Source organism: Pecten maximus, chromosome 4 (assembly GCF_902652985.1).
Source record: "Pecten maximus chromosome 4, xPecMax1.1, whole genome shotgun sequence".
Lineage (NCBI taxonomy): Eukaryota > Metazoa > Mollusca > Bivalvia > Pectinida > Pectinidae > Pecten > Pecten maximus.
This window is the reverse complement of record NC_047018.1, coordinates 15,138,686-15,157,028: the sequence shown is the minus strand read 5'-3', so window position 1 is coordinate 15,157,028 and position 18,343 is coordinate 15,138,686. Positions and strand designations below refer to the sequence as shown.

The window sequence follows — 18,343 nt, the reverse complement described above, 5'->3', positions numbered from 1 at the left end:
TACTGACGTGACGTGTTGTTAGTTACATTACCTGTTGTGTTATTTACTGTTGTGTATTTACATGACGTGTTATGTTATTTACATGACGTGTTGTGTATTTACATGAGGTGTTATGTATTTACATGACGTTGTTTATTTGCATGACGTGTGGTGTATTTATATGACGTGTTGTGTATTTACATGACGTGTTATTTACATGAAGTGTTGTGTTATTTACATGACGTGTTGTGTATTTACATGACGTGTTATGTATTTTCATGACGTGTTGTGTTACTTACGTGACATGTTGTGTTAGTTACATGACGTGTTATTTACATGACGTGTTGTGTATTTACATGACGTGTTGTGTTACTTACGTGACGTTTTGTGTTATTTACATGACGTGTTGTGTATTTACATGACGTGTTGTGTTACTTACATGACGTGTTATTTACATGACGTGTTATGTATTTACATGACGTTTTGTGTTATTTACATGACGTGTTGTGTACTTACATGATGTATTGTGTTATTTACATGACGTGTTGTGTTATTTACATGACTTGTTATTTACATGAGGTATTGTGTTACTTACGTGAGGTATTGTGTATTTACATGTTTTACATGACGTATTGTGTATTTACAAGTTATGCGCTGTTATTCATGTGACGTTTTGTGTTACTTACGTAACGTGTGTGTTACTTACATGACGTGTTGCGTTATTTACATGTTGTGTTGTGTATCCATATGGCGGATTGTGTATCCACATGACGTATTGTGTTACTTACATGGCGTGTTTAGTTATTTTTATGACGCGTTAATGTTAGTTACATGACGTGTTGTGTTAGTTACATGACGTCTTGTGTTAGTTACATGACGTGATGTGTTACTTACATGACGTGTTGTGTTACTTACATGACTTGTTTGACGCCATACATATTGTGAAATATCCATACCATGTTGTGTTATTATATGACGTGTTGTGTTATTATATGACGTGTTGTGTTATTATATGACGTGTTGTTATTTACATGACGTGTTGTGTTATTAAGATGACAGGCATGCGCGGGTCCAGGATTTTCGAAAGGGGGAGGGGTCCAGTAATTTAGTGATAATGCGAGCGCCGTAGGCGCGTGCCGAATTCGTTTTGGCGAGGGGTCTGGGGAGGTTTTTTTCCATTTTTAAGGCTATGCAAAATGTGTTCTTCCTCCGAAAAGAAAGGGGGGAGGGGCTGACCCCCGCGGACTCCCCCCCCCCCCCCTTGGATCCGCTAGTACATGACGTGCTTTGTTACTTATGTGACGTGTTTGACGCGATACATATTGTGTTTTATACCCGACATGTTGCGTTATTTAATACCAGTGAATCAAACAATGTTGAGAGAAAAGACGACGACAATCGATACATTTTTCTAATGGACCGAAAAGGCATAAACAAATGAGGTGAAGAAACAGACTGTGGAGCCGATTAAACAAAGGAGTACAATTCTGAACAGGATTTCATAGGAGATTTTACATTTTCGTTACACTCGTAAACAAACATTATTGCACAGTGTGTCCTTTTTTCGCCTCGTGTCAATTCTTTTAGTTTTTTACCTTTTAGTATTTGACGACCAAGTTTCGATTTTAACCATGAATGTAATTAGTTTTACTTAGGACTTGAAATGCTTCTGAGTGTGACCTCAGCATGTGACCAAGTTTGTATCATTAATCGATATCACTCACAATCAATCACCAATCAATACTTTCTTTAAAGTGTTTGTAAATATTCTGAATTATGAAATGTACCAAATAATTGGTTCTTTTGTACCAAATTTTGACATTTCTTTCGGCCCATTGCGAGTTTTAATCGCCCCCTATAGTCATAAGCATCACTGCCTAGTCCTAGAGAGTAGTTTGGGCTTATCTAACTCTCAGTCAGTATTGTGAGGTGCCAACAGTTTGTGTATGTTGTACAATCCTATATACATACCAGCGTCCGCCACTAATTAAGTTTAAAATGACTTGTTTTCCAAATCATTGTCTTTCTGTCACGTGACTAGTTCCTGTAGCTTAACACGGGTTAATAAGTGGTGTAAATAAGCCACAATTATCCATGGTCAATTACACACAATCAACCGATCTACAAATCACGCTTCCTACATAAAGTTAGAAATATTTTTATAAATGTTTCGAGATTTACATATGTCCACTTTGCCACGACATAGGATATGCTTTTTCTCCCGACTTGCAGGCCAATGCTTTAATATGTATCCTTTTAGAGGACAGTGATAACCAGTCTCGGTAATTATAAAAAGTATACCCGTCAAAAGTTTTCAATAAAGACTTGACAATGTTTTGTTGGTCATTTTAGTCACGACTCTTTCTGGATTATTGAAAAGAAAACGTAGGTGACTATTTGATAGTTTTTATAATTGTAGTGAGTTTTGCCGGACTTTCGGGGCATTTAAGTTATAATTTTGGACATTTAAATGTGTTTTTTTACACCGGTACGCGCGTAAAATCGAGTTATTTATATATGAAGTGCAATATTGAATTTCGAAATATATTCACATTTAAAATTGCCTCTCATTCAGTTATGGGGTAGATTGTCGACCAATAAATCAAATACGAGAATCGACCATCTGATTTAAAACTTAATATTTAGAAACCACATTCATGCATATTTAGTGCAGACAGTATTACAATGTATATATATGATGTGGTACTGTCGATGTTATATATACTGTGGTGTTAGACTTCAGCATTCCCTAACGCTTAACTGTATTGTAACAAGTATACGTGTATTTTGGAGATAATTTTAATGTTTTATTAAAGAAAACAGTGTGATATTTTATTATGTGTATGAGTTGTGTTTTAAATCTACATATTGGACAGGTATTTACATCCAATCAGGTGAGAACAGTTTATTTTTGATTTGGATCATGCATAGAAACCAATATAAAGGATTATACTAATACCAATACCATTTAGGAAATGATAGATCGGTTTAGAATGGGTATGATGCTGATTTTTTACTCATTTGAAAACAAGAGGAACCTACACAATAAATCTGAGAAAGATCCACCGAGAAATCTCTGAGAAATAGGAATAACAAACTTCAACTACAAATGTAATACAAGAAGAATTTAAACGATACTCATTTTAATACAAGAGGAACCTACATAATACATCTCAGAAAGATCCATCTAGAAAATCTCTGAGAAATGGGATAACAAACTTAACTAACAAGAGGCCCAAGGGCCTTAACGGTCATCTGATTCTAAATTAAACACCCTTATACTATTGTAATATGCATTCTCTGTAGCAAGTATAGTGGTGCTGTTTGCCATGGTGGCCATGGTGGCCATCTTTGATTTTGGATCGGTCCGAGAAATAACAACACTTGGTCAAGATCATCTAAGGATCATTTCAGGCAAGTTTCAGCTCAATAGCACTAATGGAACTTGAGAAGAAGTTTAAAATATGTTTTCAAGATGGCGGCTATGGCGGCCATCTTGGATTTCGGACGGACCCGAAAAATAACAACACTTGGTCAGGATCATCTCAGGATCATTTCTGGCAAGTTTCAGCTCAATCCCACTGGTTGAACACTGGTTAAAGAAGAAGTTTAAAATCTGAAAAGTTTACAAACGGCGCACGGCGCACGACGACGGACGAAGCACGATGGATATAGGGTCATCCTGACCTAATAAAAAGAAATTTAAACGAAATTCAAGAAATATCCATGAATAGCTCGAAATGGAACAAGTACAATTAGATACTAAGGGAAACTTACAGGTAAAATTTGAAAAAGATCCATGAAGAACTTTCTTGGGAGTAGCGATCACAAACTTCAACCGTCAAAATTCAAAATGGCCTCCTGTCGCCCATATTGTTTTCGCATTAGTGTCAAAACGGTAAATGTACAACTACGGTCCACGAGGAACATACAAGTGAAATTTGAGAAAGATACACACAGAACGTTCAGGGAAATAGGATAAGTTATAAACTTTAGCTGTCAAAATTCAAAATGGCTGCCAGTCGGCCATCTTATTTTCTATCAGTGTCAAAATTTAAAATGCACAAAAAGAGATCAAGTAAAACCTACAAATAAAATTTATAAAAAAAATCCTAGAACTGTTTATAGATTGAAGGAGGTGCGACAGGTGCCAGACGAAGAGCGATTTACACTGCCCTCAAAAGTTCTGTTACAATTATTACAGTGAAGTTAATCACAAAGTCTTTATTATAATTTGTTAGGATGTTTTTGTTCATTATTTCAAATGTTCACCAGTGCATATGTTTTGTTACAATGGAAATCCTCAAAATGAAACATTATGGTAATTTCCCTCCTTGTTTAATATAAATTTCATAAATGCATTTCTTACATTTTGTTTACTGTTAATCAGTTAAACACTTACTTTTACTTGTGTCAGTAAAAAAAAACCATGCTTTTATTCATTTTTGAACATTATGGAAAATAGGACCCTCCATTCCCTCTCCCTACAACTTCAAAGAAGTGAGGTATTTTTCAAATAATTTGCAATCGTCACTTAAAAATGGACTATCTTACGGATATTACAACACTTTTTCTCAAATTTTGTTGTCTAGCTAGTTGATTCAAATCTTCCAAGTGTAACAGAACTTTTGGAGGGCAGTGTAATTGATAGTGGCTAATAAATAACAACAACAGAAGCTTCTTTAATTGAGCTTTGAGTTTATTTTTCATTTTTGTTTTTTAATTTGTTGATAAAGCCTTTACCACTTTGATCACATAACCCAGAAGTTATAAAAACAAAATTAACATCTTGTTGCTTGTCATATCTTCAAGTCAGACATGGGAGCCTATCTCAGCCGTTTATTTACCCAACACAATAACGAGAGGCCCAGAGGGCCTGTATTGCTCACCTGGTTTCATGAGATATGAAACAACAATGATGCTTAAATATATTTGTCGCTGGTATTGCTGTCGCTGGTATTGCTATGTCAATATATCATAGCATTTTATATGGGTACAGGTACATTGGTTTTATTGTAATTTTTAAAATTCGAGATTTTCATGCCAAAAAGTGCATTAATCCATGAAATGGAATTGACTTTTGGCGCAACCCCATAGGAATGCTACCACACAAATGTGAGTGATATCCATTGCTTAGTTTCAGAAAAGAGGTTGTTTAAACCAATTGACCCCTTTTGCCCTGCCCTCTGCCCCACCGAGAGGTCAGCTCCTTCCTTTATACAATTTTGAATCCTTACCCTAAAAGGATGCTACCAGTCAAATATGGGCTATAGCCATTGCTAAGTTTCAGAGAAATGTATTTGTTTTTTTTTTTTTAACGTCTTATTAACAGCCAGGGTCATTTAAGGTCGTGCCAGGTTTTGGAGGTGGAGGAAAGCCGGAGTACCTGGAGAAAAACCACTAGCCTAGGGTCAGTACCTGGCAACTGCCCCACTTATGTTTTGAACTCGCAACCCAGAGGTGGAGGGCTAGTGATAAAGTGTCGGGACACCTTAACCACTCGGCCACCGCGGCCCCCTTTCAGAGAAGAAGTTGTTTATATCAATTTAGCCAAATTTACCCCATTTGGCCACACCCCTCAGCCCTCTGGGGGGCCAACCCCAACTTTGTGCAATTTTGAATCCCCACCCCATAACCATGCTACCATACAAATAAATGTGAGTGATATCCATTGCTTAGTTTCAGAGAAGTTGTTTAAACAAATTGGCCACTTTTGGCCCTGCCCCTCATGACCCTGGGGAGGTCAATTCCACCATTTGTTCAATTTTGAATCCTGACCCCAAAGTGATGTTCACAGTTAAATATGAGCAATATCCATTGCTTGGTTTCAGAGAAGTTGTTTATATCAATTAAGCCAAAATTACCCCTTTTGACCCCGCCCTTAAGACCCCCACCATTTGTACAATTTTGAGTCCTCACCCCATAAGGATGCTTCTGACCAAATTTGGTCAAATTCTGATCTGTGGTTATGAAGAAGAAGTCAATTGTTGCAGACAGACAACAGACCAGGTGAGCTACATTGTAAAAACAACACAGTGTCTTGAATGAAGTATTGTGACAAAACAAAAAGAATGTATTACTGATAAATAACATTCCGAGGCTTACCAGGAATTGTCTGATGTTAGCTACATGTGTAGATTGTAACAGCCTTGTTAATATTTACACAATAGTATATTCCCATCATCATTAAACTGTGAAATAATAGCAAATGCTATCACCTTGGAACTCCATTGTGATTTATTACATTATAATATAAAGATGTATTTAAACTTCTGACTTGCTATCATTCTACCCATTTTCAACCTCTTTTCCATCTTATAAAAGAAATTAAAACTTAGTACATCAACAATATTTTGATCGTGGTTGTTCTGGATTTTCTACATCACTCTAATAATAAACAATTCGCTAGTAAAACAATTCAATAACCAATTACTGTACCAACAAATATACACTGTACATGATTTATATAAACGATAAGACTTGCCCCATAAAATAGAATAAAGACTCTAATTAATTAATTATGTTTAAAATCACAATCTGGCATATCAAACAAAAACAGTATTATACAGAAATTAAATCTATCAGACATACACAAAGATTTACCAGTTGAGCACCAATATATCAACAATCCCTACAATACCCCTCATTAAGTGCGACAAACACGGGACAAAGTCATAATTAGTCATAACAATCAAATTTTCGAAATAAAGTAATTGATTAATAATGCACAGTGATAAAGAACACATACCAGTAAATGTTTGATATCTAAATTCTGTAAAGAACATAAAAATAAATCTTTAACGGAATGTAAAAAACTTTACTTACGGATTTAATATGGAAAAATGTCATTTCTATCAACATGTATGTTTTTGTTAATGAGGATTTTGCCAGTAAGTCAAACAGTAGCTCTATAAATCAGACCATAACCATATCTGATAAAAATAGCCCTGAGCAAATAAAATGATCTAGACTAAATAAGTTAATGTGTCTACATTAAAACGTTAACATCCAGTATATTAATATTCAGTACTATTATAATATCTCGATGACCAATATTTACCTAAATACCTAGTACATAGTATATATATATACTGAAGGGGAAGATTTTCCACCGCCAAAATGTGCTATCATTGAGATTTTATACAGATTAACATTTGATATCCACCTGATGATGCAATAAGAAGTTTGTAAACTTAAACATTTCACCACACACTTTAGAATTGAAATTTTCCAATCCGTGAGCCATTGACCTGGTCAGATAAAATCACTAATGTTTTCATCACATCTAATCTCTTCTCCATCGCTTTTAATGCATTTGATTGAAGGTTTAAGGCAAACTCATTGACATAATTGTTCAAATCCGAAAGCATTCAAGCATATACGCCATGCTTATGCCAGTTTTATCAGGGCAAACATTTCACAATGACTTGACTGCAGAGATATACCCCAGTTGAAACATAAACAAACATCAGGAGATTGAGAGGTAAACATCTCAATTGTGCAATGTTTTACAGCAACTTACAGTAATGTAAATGTAAATGAATTCATCTTATTAGACAAAATACAAGAGACCCAATTTACCTGTATCGCTCACCTGCTTATAATGCAACTTTGAAGTTGATCTTGGTCATATCTGTGAATGCATTGTGGGCTATGTGACGTGTGTTTGTCAGAAAAGTCATTGTACAAGTTGTAAATAAGTCTTGTATATAAAGTGAAGCCTGACTTCTTTAGTTATCAATTATTACTCAGTTTAAATTACACCCAAGTTATTGGAAGATTTTAGCATATTTGACCCTTGTGACCTTGAATGCAGGTGAAGGTCATTAATTTGGACAAAATAGGTAGTTTTTCACTCCAGCAAAATGACAAATATCAGGTCTCTGGGCTACTTGGTTACTGAGAAGAAGTTATTTAAATTGAAAAGTTGATGCTGGACAGACAGAAGGACGACAGGACACTGCCCTATGGCGTAAATTCTCTTTGGTCAGATAAGCTAATAACATAGTTGTAATAATTGTTTTTTATGTGTCTCTTTCCCCTTACAGTATATACCACAGTAAACCATAGATTGGTCATGCAATATTTTTCAACATTTTGTTGGCACAATTTAGATTTGGATACACCAATATTTTAAATCTAATACTGCCGCATTATTTGTCAAGAAATATGAAAATATTTTGGCCATATATGTACAATCCACAATAAATAGTGTAACCAAAAGGTGCCGAGTATCAGCTCTATCAAAACAGGGTTTGTCAGCTCTGCCAGGTACGAGGTTTGTGAGGTATAAACCTATCTAATAAAGCCATGAAGATATTGCCAGGCAGTCTCTGATTCTGGCGTATCATCAAATAAATGGCATTCTCCACCTGAAGTGAAAATATTTTATAATCACACCAAAGTCTTCTCAAATGAAGTTTTGTTTAAAGTGATATATCCAACCCAAGGTTGCATACAGACAGAATTCATTAGATTTAAGATAATTTATATTTTACAGAATATTAGCCCTTGATATAGATAAATGATCAGGAACATGTGATGGATTCTTCTAGTATTCTTGTAGTATTATGTACTAGTACACATTTAGATTTTGAGAGTTTTTTTTTTCTCTATGAAAAATCTAACCTTAGCATAAAGCATGATTTTCTTACCCTTCGTTTGAATTGGTCCACACTTTGACCTTGGTCTGGATATATAGGGTCTCCAACAAAGGTTCTGGAGAGGAGACAACAAAGTTTTACATTATAATGTGTACTTGTATCGTGCAACCAATAGCAACACTGAGCATGTAATCATTTTTATTTGAGGCAGAATGCTTTAAATACATGTAGTATATAAACACAAATCTGTACCTCACAAAATCACAATTTCTGTTACTTTTTTAAATAACATGTTTATCTGAAAACTTTCTAGTAGTATTTTAACACGAAGACAGCCGATCTGTGATAGTTAGATTCCTACCTCATTTTTACAGGAAAAAATCCATATATAAGTGAAATAGGTAATCTCGTTTTTTCATACAACTTGAGTAACAAATCTGCAAAACATAAACAAAGAATGTAAGGAGAGAAACAGTATATCTGTGGTAATTATCGAGAAATAAGAATGATTTAAATAAGATACAAGCAGTGTATGTTACTGGAAAGTTCCTAAATAATGAACACCTACAAATTTATAAAATTAAGTCTTGTGATCGCCATGACAACTTGCACATTACTGGTTATAAAGGCTCAATAAGATTCTATCAGTTATAGGATAGCATAAAAGAAATATGAACAAATGTCTTTACATACTTGATAATGAAGCTATCAATTAAAGCAGGTCAAGTTTTATAATTGATATAATTCTAAAGCAAATCATAGGTGTAATGCAAAGCATGTAATCTTTTAAAATCAAAATGTCACTTTCTACATTCAGACTATAATCAGTTTTGAGAAATGCTGTATAATTACCATGTACTATTGTTAATTTCACAGAAAAAAAAACTCGTTAAAATTGAAAAAACTCAACTCACTTTTCCCTAACATTGGTGTCCGAAATGCTTCCCTCACATTCTGTGTAAATAATGGAATCACAGGCTGAAAGTTAGACAGAACATAATGAATGTACTTGGTTCGGTAAAATTGAAAAGAACTTGACAAAAAGAAGCTATACAGGTCTATTTATTACATATTACATTATAATTAAAGCCAACAACTAGAGATGACCTCCAACGGATTCAGACTGATTTAAACACCTGAGTGGATATCACTTAAGGATTGAATCTTGATTTGGTCGATTTCATGGGGTCATGAATTGAGTTGCTCTTGAGACAAATTTAATGAACTGCGAAGCAGTTCATGTTGAATTTGTCTCAAGAGCAACTCAATTCATGATCCCATGAAATCGACCAAATCAAGATTCAATCCTTATATTTCAATTGGTTTTTTTTTTCGAATAAAAAAGTCGGTCTAGATATTAATGTCTGGAAGCTTGTGCAAGTCCAATTGCGGAAAAGCCCGAGGAGTTCCGGATTGTGCATGTCTAGTCGGTCGAGTAAAATAGTCCGCAATATCAGGATTAAAAACAGCATTAATTTGTCAAAATAGAAGTATTTAGCATATCTGGTCTTTAATAAAACACAAGAATGCATTATAAATTTGATAATTTTAATAATTATTCCATGTTTATAACAACAATGTAGAAAAAGTGAAATCGTTTCGCGGAAGGATTTTAACCATGTATTCATACGCACTGATCAGTGTTAATCTGGTCAAATTCATGAGCAAATGAAACAGATTAAGTTTGGTAGTTTCATTGAGTCCAACTTAAGTAGAAATTGAAATATTTAGTTATAATATAGCCTTTTATAATGATAAATAAATTTCTTTAACTGAATTTGTAGATTATTTTATTTTCTTATCATATTTTATCAAAAGAGTGAGAGAGGTCACTGCAAGCAATGATAAACTACCTGTACTACATATATCTTCCATTATGTACCTTTTGAATTTTAATGAAAAAACTATTTACCGGAACTGAAAACAATCGAGAAGAAAAAATTAATGATAATGTTTATGATTCCCCTCCAATGAATATACAATCCATTATATGAAAAGACTTCGTACAGGATAGGTTTTAATGCAGAAGGATAGCTTTCTATTGGTTGAAATGATTAACCAGGCTGTCACAATAGCCAAGCACCATCTAGGTGTAGCTAAAGTGTAAGGCCATTCAAACAGAAATCATCACCATGGTACAATAATTTTAATTAGTATGGATTCAATTTTCTGTGATTAAAAGTTTTAAACCTGAAGTCCATTATCATTATACTTTACCACATTGGCCTGCAGGGCAACTTTAGCAAATCCGTCACGTCTTCCCCACATTAACTGGTAATGTTCATCACCAAACAGGGCTTCTCGCACACCTCCTAATTCAGGGATATACATTACAGTTTCAAATAAAAGTTGATTCAGATTACAAATTAAACAAGATCAATTACCCTTTAAACATCAATGGTATAAAAAGTCATGAAATATTATGGACATAAAAAATATACGACTGTCTCCATGCCTCCTCTGTATACTGTACCTGGAGCTATACCTAAAGGTGTCCCTCCCTCAATACACTGACACATCTCTGTATACTGTACATGGAGCTATACCTAAAGGTGTCCCTCCCTCAATACACTGACACAGACTAAGACACAACTCTGTATACTGTACCTGGAGCTATACCTAAAGGAGTCCCTCCCTCAATATACTGACACACCTCTGTATACTGTACCTGGAGCTATACCTAAAGGTGTCCCTCCCTAAGTACACCAACACACCTCTGTATACTGTACCTGGAGCTAAACCTAAGGTGTCCCTCCCTCAATACACCGACACACCTCTGTATACTAACCAAGAGCTATCCCTAACAGGTGTCCCTCCCTTTGTATATTTACACATCTCTGTATACTGTACCTGGAGCTAAACCTAAAGGTGTCCCTCCCTCAATACACTGACACATCTCTGTATACTGTACCTGGAGCTAACCTAAGGTGTCCCTCCCTCAATACACTGACACATCTCTGTATACTGTACCTGGAGCTAACCTAAAGGTGTCCCTCCCTCAATACACTGACACACCTCTGTATACTGTACCTGGAGCTAAACCTAAAGGTGTCCCTCCCTAAGTATACTGACACATCTCTGTATACTGTACCTGGAGCTAAACCTAAAGGTGTCCCTCCCTCAATACACTGACACATCTCTGTATACTGTACCTGGAACTAAACCTAAAGGTGTCCCTCCCTCAATACACTGACACATCTCTGGTATACTGTACCTGGAGCTAAACCTAAAGGTGTCCCTCCCTCAATACACTGACACATCTCTGTATACTGTACCTGGAGCTAAACCTAAAGGTGTCCCTCCCTCAATACACTGACACATCTCTGTATACTGTACCTGGAGCTAAACCTAAAGGTGTCCCTCCCTCAATACACTGACACATCTCTGTATACTGTACCTGGAACTAAACCTAAAGGTGTCCCTCCCTCAATACACTGACACACCTCTGTATACTGTACCTGGAGCTAAACCTAAAGGTGTCCCTCCCTAAGTATACTGACACATCTCTGTATACTGTACCTGGAGCTAAACCTAAAGGTGTCCCTCCCTCAATACACTGACACACCTCTGTATACTGTACCTCGAGCTAAACCTAAAGGTGTCCCTCCCTCAATACACTGACACATCTCTGTATACTGTACCTGGAGCTAAACCTAAGGTGTCCCTCCCTCAATACACCGACACACCTCTGTATACTAACCAAGAGCTATCCCTAACAGGTGTCCCTCCCTTTGTATATTTACACATCTCTGTATACTGTACCTGGAGCTAAACCTAAAGGTGTCCCTCCCTCAATACACTGACACATCTCTGTATACTGTACCTGGAGCTAAACCTAAAGGTGTCCCTCCCTCAATACACTGACACATCTCTGTATACTGTACCTGGAGCTAAACCTAAAGGTGTCCCTCCCTCAATACACTGACACATCTCTGTATACTGTACCTGGAACTAAACCTAAAGGTGTCCCTCCCTCAATACACTGACACACCTCTGTATACTGTACCTGGAGCTAAACCTAAAGGTGTCCCTCCCTAAGTATACTGACACATCTCTGTATACTGTACCTGGAGCTAAACCTAAAGGTGTCCCTCCCTCAATACACTGACACACCTCTGTATACTGTACCTTGAGCTAAACCTAAAGGTGTCCCTCCCTCAATACACTGACACATCTCTGTATACTGTACCTGGAACTAAACCTAAAGGTGTCCCTCCCTCAATACACTGACACATCTCTGTATACTGTACCTGGAGCTAAACCTAAAGGTGTCCCTCCCTCAATACACTGACACATCTCTGTATACTGTACCTGGAGCTAAACCTAAAGGTGTCCCTCCCTCAATACACTGACACATCTCTGTATACTGTACCTGGAACTAAACCTAAAGGTGTCCCTCCCTCAATACACTGACACACCTCTGTATACTGTACCTGGAGCTAAACCTAAAGGTGTCCCTCCCTAAGTATACTGACACATCTCTGTATACTGTACCTGGAGCTAAACCTAAAGGTGTCCCTCCCTCAATACACTGACACACCTCTGTATACTGTACCTCGAGCTAAACCTAAAGGTGTCCCTCCCTCAATACACTGACACATCTCTGTATACTGTACCTGGAACTAAACCTAAAGGTGTCCCTCCCTCAATACACTGACACACCTCTGTATACTGTACCTGGAGCTAAACCTAAAGGTGTCCCTCCCTCAATACACCGACACACCTCTGTATACTAATCAAGAGCTATCCCTAACAGGTGTCCCTCCCTTTGTATATTTACACATCTCTGTATACTGTACCTGGAGCTATCCCTAACAGGTGTCCCTCCCTCAGTACATTAACACATCTCTGTATACTGTACCTGGAACTAAACCTAAAGGTGTCCCTCCCTCAATACACTGACACACCTCTGTATACTGTACCTGGAGCTAAACCTAAAGGTGTCCCTCCCTCAATACACCGACACATCTCTGTATACTGTACCTGGAGCTAAACCTAAATGTGTCCCTCCCTCAATACACTGACACATCTCTGTATACTGTACCTGGAGATATCCCTAACAGGTGTCCCTCCCTCAGTAAATTAACACAGCTCTGTATACTGTACCTGGAGATATCCCTAACAGGTGTCCCTCCCTCAGTACATTAACACAGCTCTGTATACTGTACCTGGAGCTAAACCTGAAGGTGTCCCTCCCTCAATACACTGACACATCTCTGTATACTGTACCTGGAACTAAACCTAAAGGTGTCCCTCCCTCAATACACTGACACACCTCTGTATACTGTACCTGGAGCTAAACCTAAAGGTGTCCCTCCCTAAGTATACTGACACATCTCTGTATACTGTACCTGGAGCTAAACCTAAAGGTGTCCCTCCCTCAATACACTGACACACCTCTGTATACTGTACCTCGAGCTAAACCTAAAGGTGTCCCTCCCTCAATACACTGACACATCTCTGTATACTGTACCTGGAACTAAACCTAAAGGTGTCCCTCCCTCAATACACTGACACATCTCTGTATACTGTACCTGGAGCTAAACCTAAAGGTGTCCCTCCCTCAATACACTGACACATCTCTGTATACTGTACCTGGAGCTAAACCTAAAGGTGTCCCTCCCTCAATACACTGACACATCTCTGTATACTGTACCTGGAACTAAACCTAAAGGTGTCCCTCCCTCAATACACTGACACACCTCTGTATACTGTACCTGGAGCTAAACCTAAAGGTGTCCCTCCCTAAGTATACTGACACATCTCTGTATACTGTACCTGGAGCTAAACCTAAAGGTGTCCCTCCCTCAATACACTGACACATCTCTGTATACTGTACCTGGAACTAAACCTAAAGGTGTCCCTCCCTCAATACACTGACACATCTCTGTATACTGTACCTGGAACTAAACCCAAAGGTGTCCCTCCCTCAATACACTGACACACCTCTGTATACTGTACCTGGAGCTAAACCTAAAGGTGTCCCTCCCTAAGTATACTGACACATCTCTGTATACTGTACCTGGAGCTAAACCTAAAGGTGTCCCTCCCTCAATACACTGACACACCTCTGTATACTGTACCTCGAGCTAAACCTAAAGGTGTCCCTCCCTCAATACACTGACACATCTCTGTATACTGTACCTGGAACTAAACCTAAAGGTGTCCTTCCCTCAATACACTGACACACCTCTGTATACTGTACCTGGAGCTAAACCTAAAGGTGTCCCTCCCTCAATACACCGACACACCTCTGTATACTAATCAAGAGCTATCCCTAACAGGTGTCCCTCCCTTTGTATATTTACACATCTCTGTATACTGTACCTGGAGCTATCCCTAACAGGTGTCCCTCCCTCAGTACATTAACACAGCTCTGTATACTGTACCTGGAGCTAAACCTAAAGGTGTCCCTCCCTCAATACACCGACACATCTCTGTATACTGTACCTGGAGCTAAACCTAAATGTGTCCCTCCCTCAATACACTGACACATCTCTGTATACTGTACCTGGAGATATCCCTAACAGGTGTCCCTCCCTCAGTACATTAACACAGCTCTGTATACTGTACCTGGAGCTAAACCTGAAGGTGTCCCTCCCTCAATACACTGACACATCTCTGTATACTGTACCTGGAACTAAACCTAAAGGTGTCCCTCCCTCAATACACTGACACACCTCTGTATACTGTACCTGGAGCTATCCCTAACAGGTGTCCCTCCCTCAGTACATTAACACAGCTCTGTATACTGTACCTGAAGATGTCCCTAACAGGTGTCCCTCCCTCAATACACCGACACATCTCTGTATACTGTACCTGGAGCTATCCCTAACAGGTGTCCCTCCCTCAGTACATTAACACAGCTCTGTATACTGTACCTGAAGCTATCCCTAACAGGTGTCCCTCCCTCAATACACCGACACATCTCTGTATACTGTACCTGGAGATATCCCTAACAGGTGTCCCTCCCTCAGTACATTAACACAGCTCTGCACAGTGCCTGGTGTGACCCTCATCACTTCCATCATGAGACGCCAGCCTGTTACACATAGAAAATTCAAGCAAAAGACAGGAAGATCGTTAAACAAAGCCATATTAAGAATTTCAATTTCATGTACAACATCTACAAATTACAATGTATAGGACATGAAGCCACAGAGCCATACCATTCATACATAATGAAGGAGACATTTGAATGGCCAGATAAATTGAGTTTTATTGACATCTTAGGGAACTCTTAAGACTTGGATTAGATCTAGAGAGATATCTTATTATTAATTATAAAACATGTGTTTAGGTTTTCTGCTAATTACAAAACGAATAACTTTCAAGCTCAAACAACTGTAAATTATGCTTGTGCAACTGAACAGTGATGATAATGTGTTAATTCCTCTTCTACAGAGTAAATACCACTTACCAGGAATGTGGAATAAAAACCGGTCTCCCACAGCCCTGATATGTCTATTCTTGTCCAGCAATGTTTTAGCTATGACATAATAGAAGTCTATAGGAATGGTTCCATGATAGTAGATAAGCAAAGCTGGCCCCTCTCGAGGAATGTTGTCAAATCCAACAATCTCATACCCTGTGTCATAAAAAAATATCATAAAGTTCATTAAAATTAAGTTTTAAGATGTGAAAATATTGTCAGTCAGTCCTAAATGGTCTTAACAAACTAGTTTTCTGCAAGATTTCAGCTGTTTTCTGGAATTGTGATAATGTACTAGAATCATTATACATTTACAATGTATATGATAATTTACATGTACCACATTTATAAATACTATTTCATATACAGTATTCTGTAATGTGACTATTACTAGTAACATATCTTGTGTAACTGAACACAGAACATTAGACATTCCCTCGACTACCAGAGAGTTTAAAATTCCATAATCAATCTTTCTCGTTAAATTTGAATATTCATTTATGAGCCTGTATGATTTTATCTACTTTCTGAACTGATAACCAAAATCCAATATATATATCTATAGAACTTTATTTTCAATGTAACCTAAAGCTGACGTTTTTGTTGAAAAACTATATATGTTAAACATGTTTTAATTCCCTTATATCATGTTAATTGCAATTAACTGTCAATAAGGATCCAGAAAAAGACCCAAGTTTATTATTGGACTCACAGAAGACAAACTCCTTTTTGATTTGTGTACTTTTGGTATATACATAATAAATATCCTTTCAGTGTTTTAACCATGAAATCCTCACCATGCCATATCCTTGCTTGTCCATCCCATAAAGCTGCCAAAGTTTTTCTGGCTCCGTCCCAGAAATCTCTGCCATAAGCTTCCCGGAGGCGATGTCTATAGTTGTATACATTGAGAAACAGTGCTGATCCATAAAGAAACAAGAGAATGAATAGAGGAAGCAGGAAGGATATAATTATGGGGTATACCACCCACAAAACCCATTTCCAATAGTTAATATCCAGGGTATCAACAAGTTCCCAGGCATACTGTAATGTGTCACTTATCTGGTAAGTAATGTTGTAAAATAACATCCCAAACGGTTTTTAAGCAGGAATCACACCACAAAATCAACTGCTGTTGGCTAGTTATCAACATCCTTTTACTTGATGTCCAAGACAATTAGATGTCCCATGTTGGTTCATCAATCTGTGTTCATTAGTAGATGACATGCCGGACAGTCTATACAGAAGATAAAGATTAATACATGTACACATAAAACTAGATAATTTAGATTTAAAGTAAGAAAAAAAGGTGAAGTCAGGTTGGAAAAAACCACCAACTTGTGTAGTATACACAATTTTTTCTATTATATGGGTATATAGATTTGTTACTAAAAAGAGCCAGAATCACTTAGTCATGAAACATTATGCAAAAGAAAAAATATGATATATTTACAAATGGGAAAGTATCAAATATTGATGCAATACTTCTACTGTAGTAGAGTAATATCAAGTTTTCCAACACAAGTGATCAGGTACAATTCCAGTTATAATCTAGTGTAGCGTTGCTATTCAACACCATGATTTAATTAACACCATCATGACAATGTTTTATCGCATTGCCACGACACGTCAATATAGCCGAACAGTCAAGATCATAATTATAACATGCAAAAATGGTTGACGATGTCAGAGACCTATATACTATATAGCCTATAGGTCTCTGACGATGTATTGTATACAATACAGTATACCAGTACATGTACATTCGTCTTCCTGGAGATAAACAGTTGTACATTTTCTTGGATCTATATAAATAGTATGTAATGTACTAGACATATCTGCGACTTACGTAACATGTTGCAATGCCAGCAGCGGGACACAAATCACACGAGTAGTGCAATGTGCAGCAAAAGCTTACAAGTGGCACACCGTCGCTGGTTACATCCCACAACAGCTGAACCGGAAGTTTTTCTCTGTTGACATAGCCTTTGCTTCCGGTTAACTGTAAAATTAAAACCGGATATCATATTATCCGGACAAGTAAGGGAATTTTATTTAGTGACAGTCCAGTATGGATCACGCGGAAATATAGAGCAGCAACAATCTCATACACATTTAAATGATATCAACAGAGCAAGAGTAAAATTGACATAATAAAACACTAACATAGTACAAACTAAAAAACGTACTGATCGTACGGAGCATGACAGGGGAACAATAAAAAGACTTGCTATAAAAATGAGGAAAGAAGAAATGAATTAATTGGTTGAATTGATTCACATTCTCTACCTGTGTATATGTAACCTTCATGCTTAAGAAGAAACAGATT

General features: G+C 37.2%; 1 protein-coding gene across 2 annotated transcripts; it reads right to left on the bottom strand.

Annotated features, from left to right (window-relative positions):
• Positions 1-6,036: 6,036 nt before the first annotated feature.
• On the bottom strand, positions 6,037-17,974 carry LOC117325338 (transmembrane protein 68-like). 2 transcript variants are annotated; one of them, XM_033881482.1, is made up of 9 exons: positions 17,864-17,974; positions 16,812-17,251; positions 16,003-16,170; positions 15,526-15,624; positions 10,800-10,894; positions 9,497-9,560; positions 8,944-9,019; positions 8,634-8,697; positions 6,037-8,351 (listed from the first exon to the last, which is right to left on the bottom strand). In XM_033881482.1, exons 2-9 carry the CDS (start codon positions 17,101-17,103, stop codon positions 8,238-8,240), a joined length of 972 nt encoding a protein of 323 aa, XP_033737373.1. In that variant the 5' UTR covers positions 17,104-17,251; positions 17,864-17,974; the 3' UTR covers positions 6,037-8,237. The 2 variants fall into 2 exon arrangements, with proteins under 2 accessions (XP_033737373.1, XP_033737375.1); XM_033881484.1 differs by having other exon boundaries at positions 16,812-16,934; positions 17,864-17,973.
• Positions 17,975-18,343: the final 369 nt, after the last annotated feature.

Coding starts and splice junctions, on each gene's coding strand:
- LOC117325338 (XM_033881482.1), bottom strand. CDS start 17,103: ATGTTATTTTACAACATTACTTACCAGATAAGTGACACATTACAGTAT. Junction 16,171..16,811: donor ACAAGCAAGGATATGGCATG/GTGAGGATTTCA, acceptor TTTATGACACAG/GGTATGAGATTGTTGGATTT. Junction 9,020..9,496: donor GACACCAATGTTAGGGAAAA/GTGAGTTGAGTT, acceptor TATGTTTTGCAG/ATTTGTTACTCAAGTTGTAT.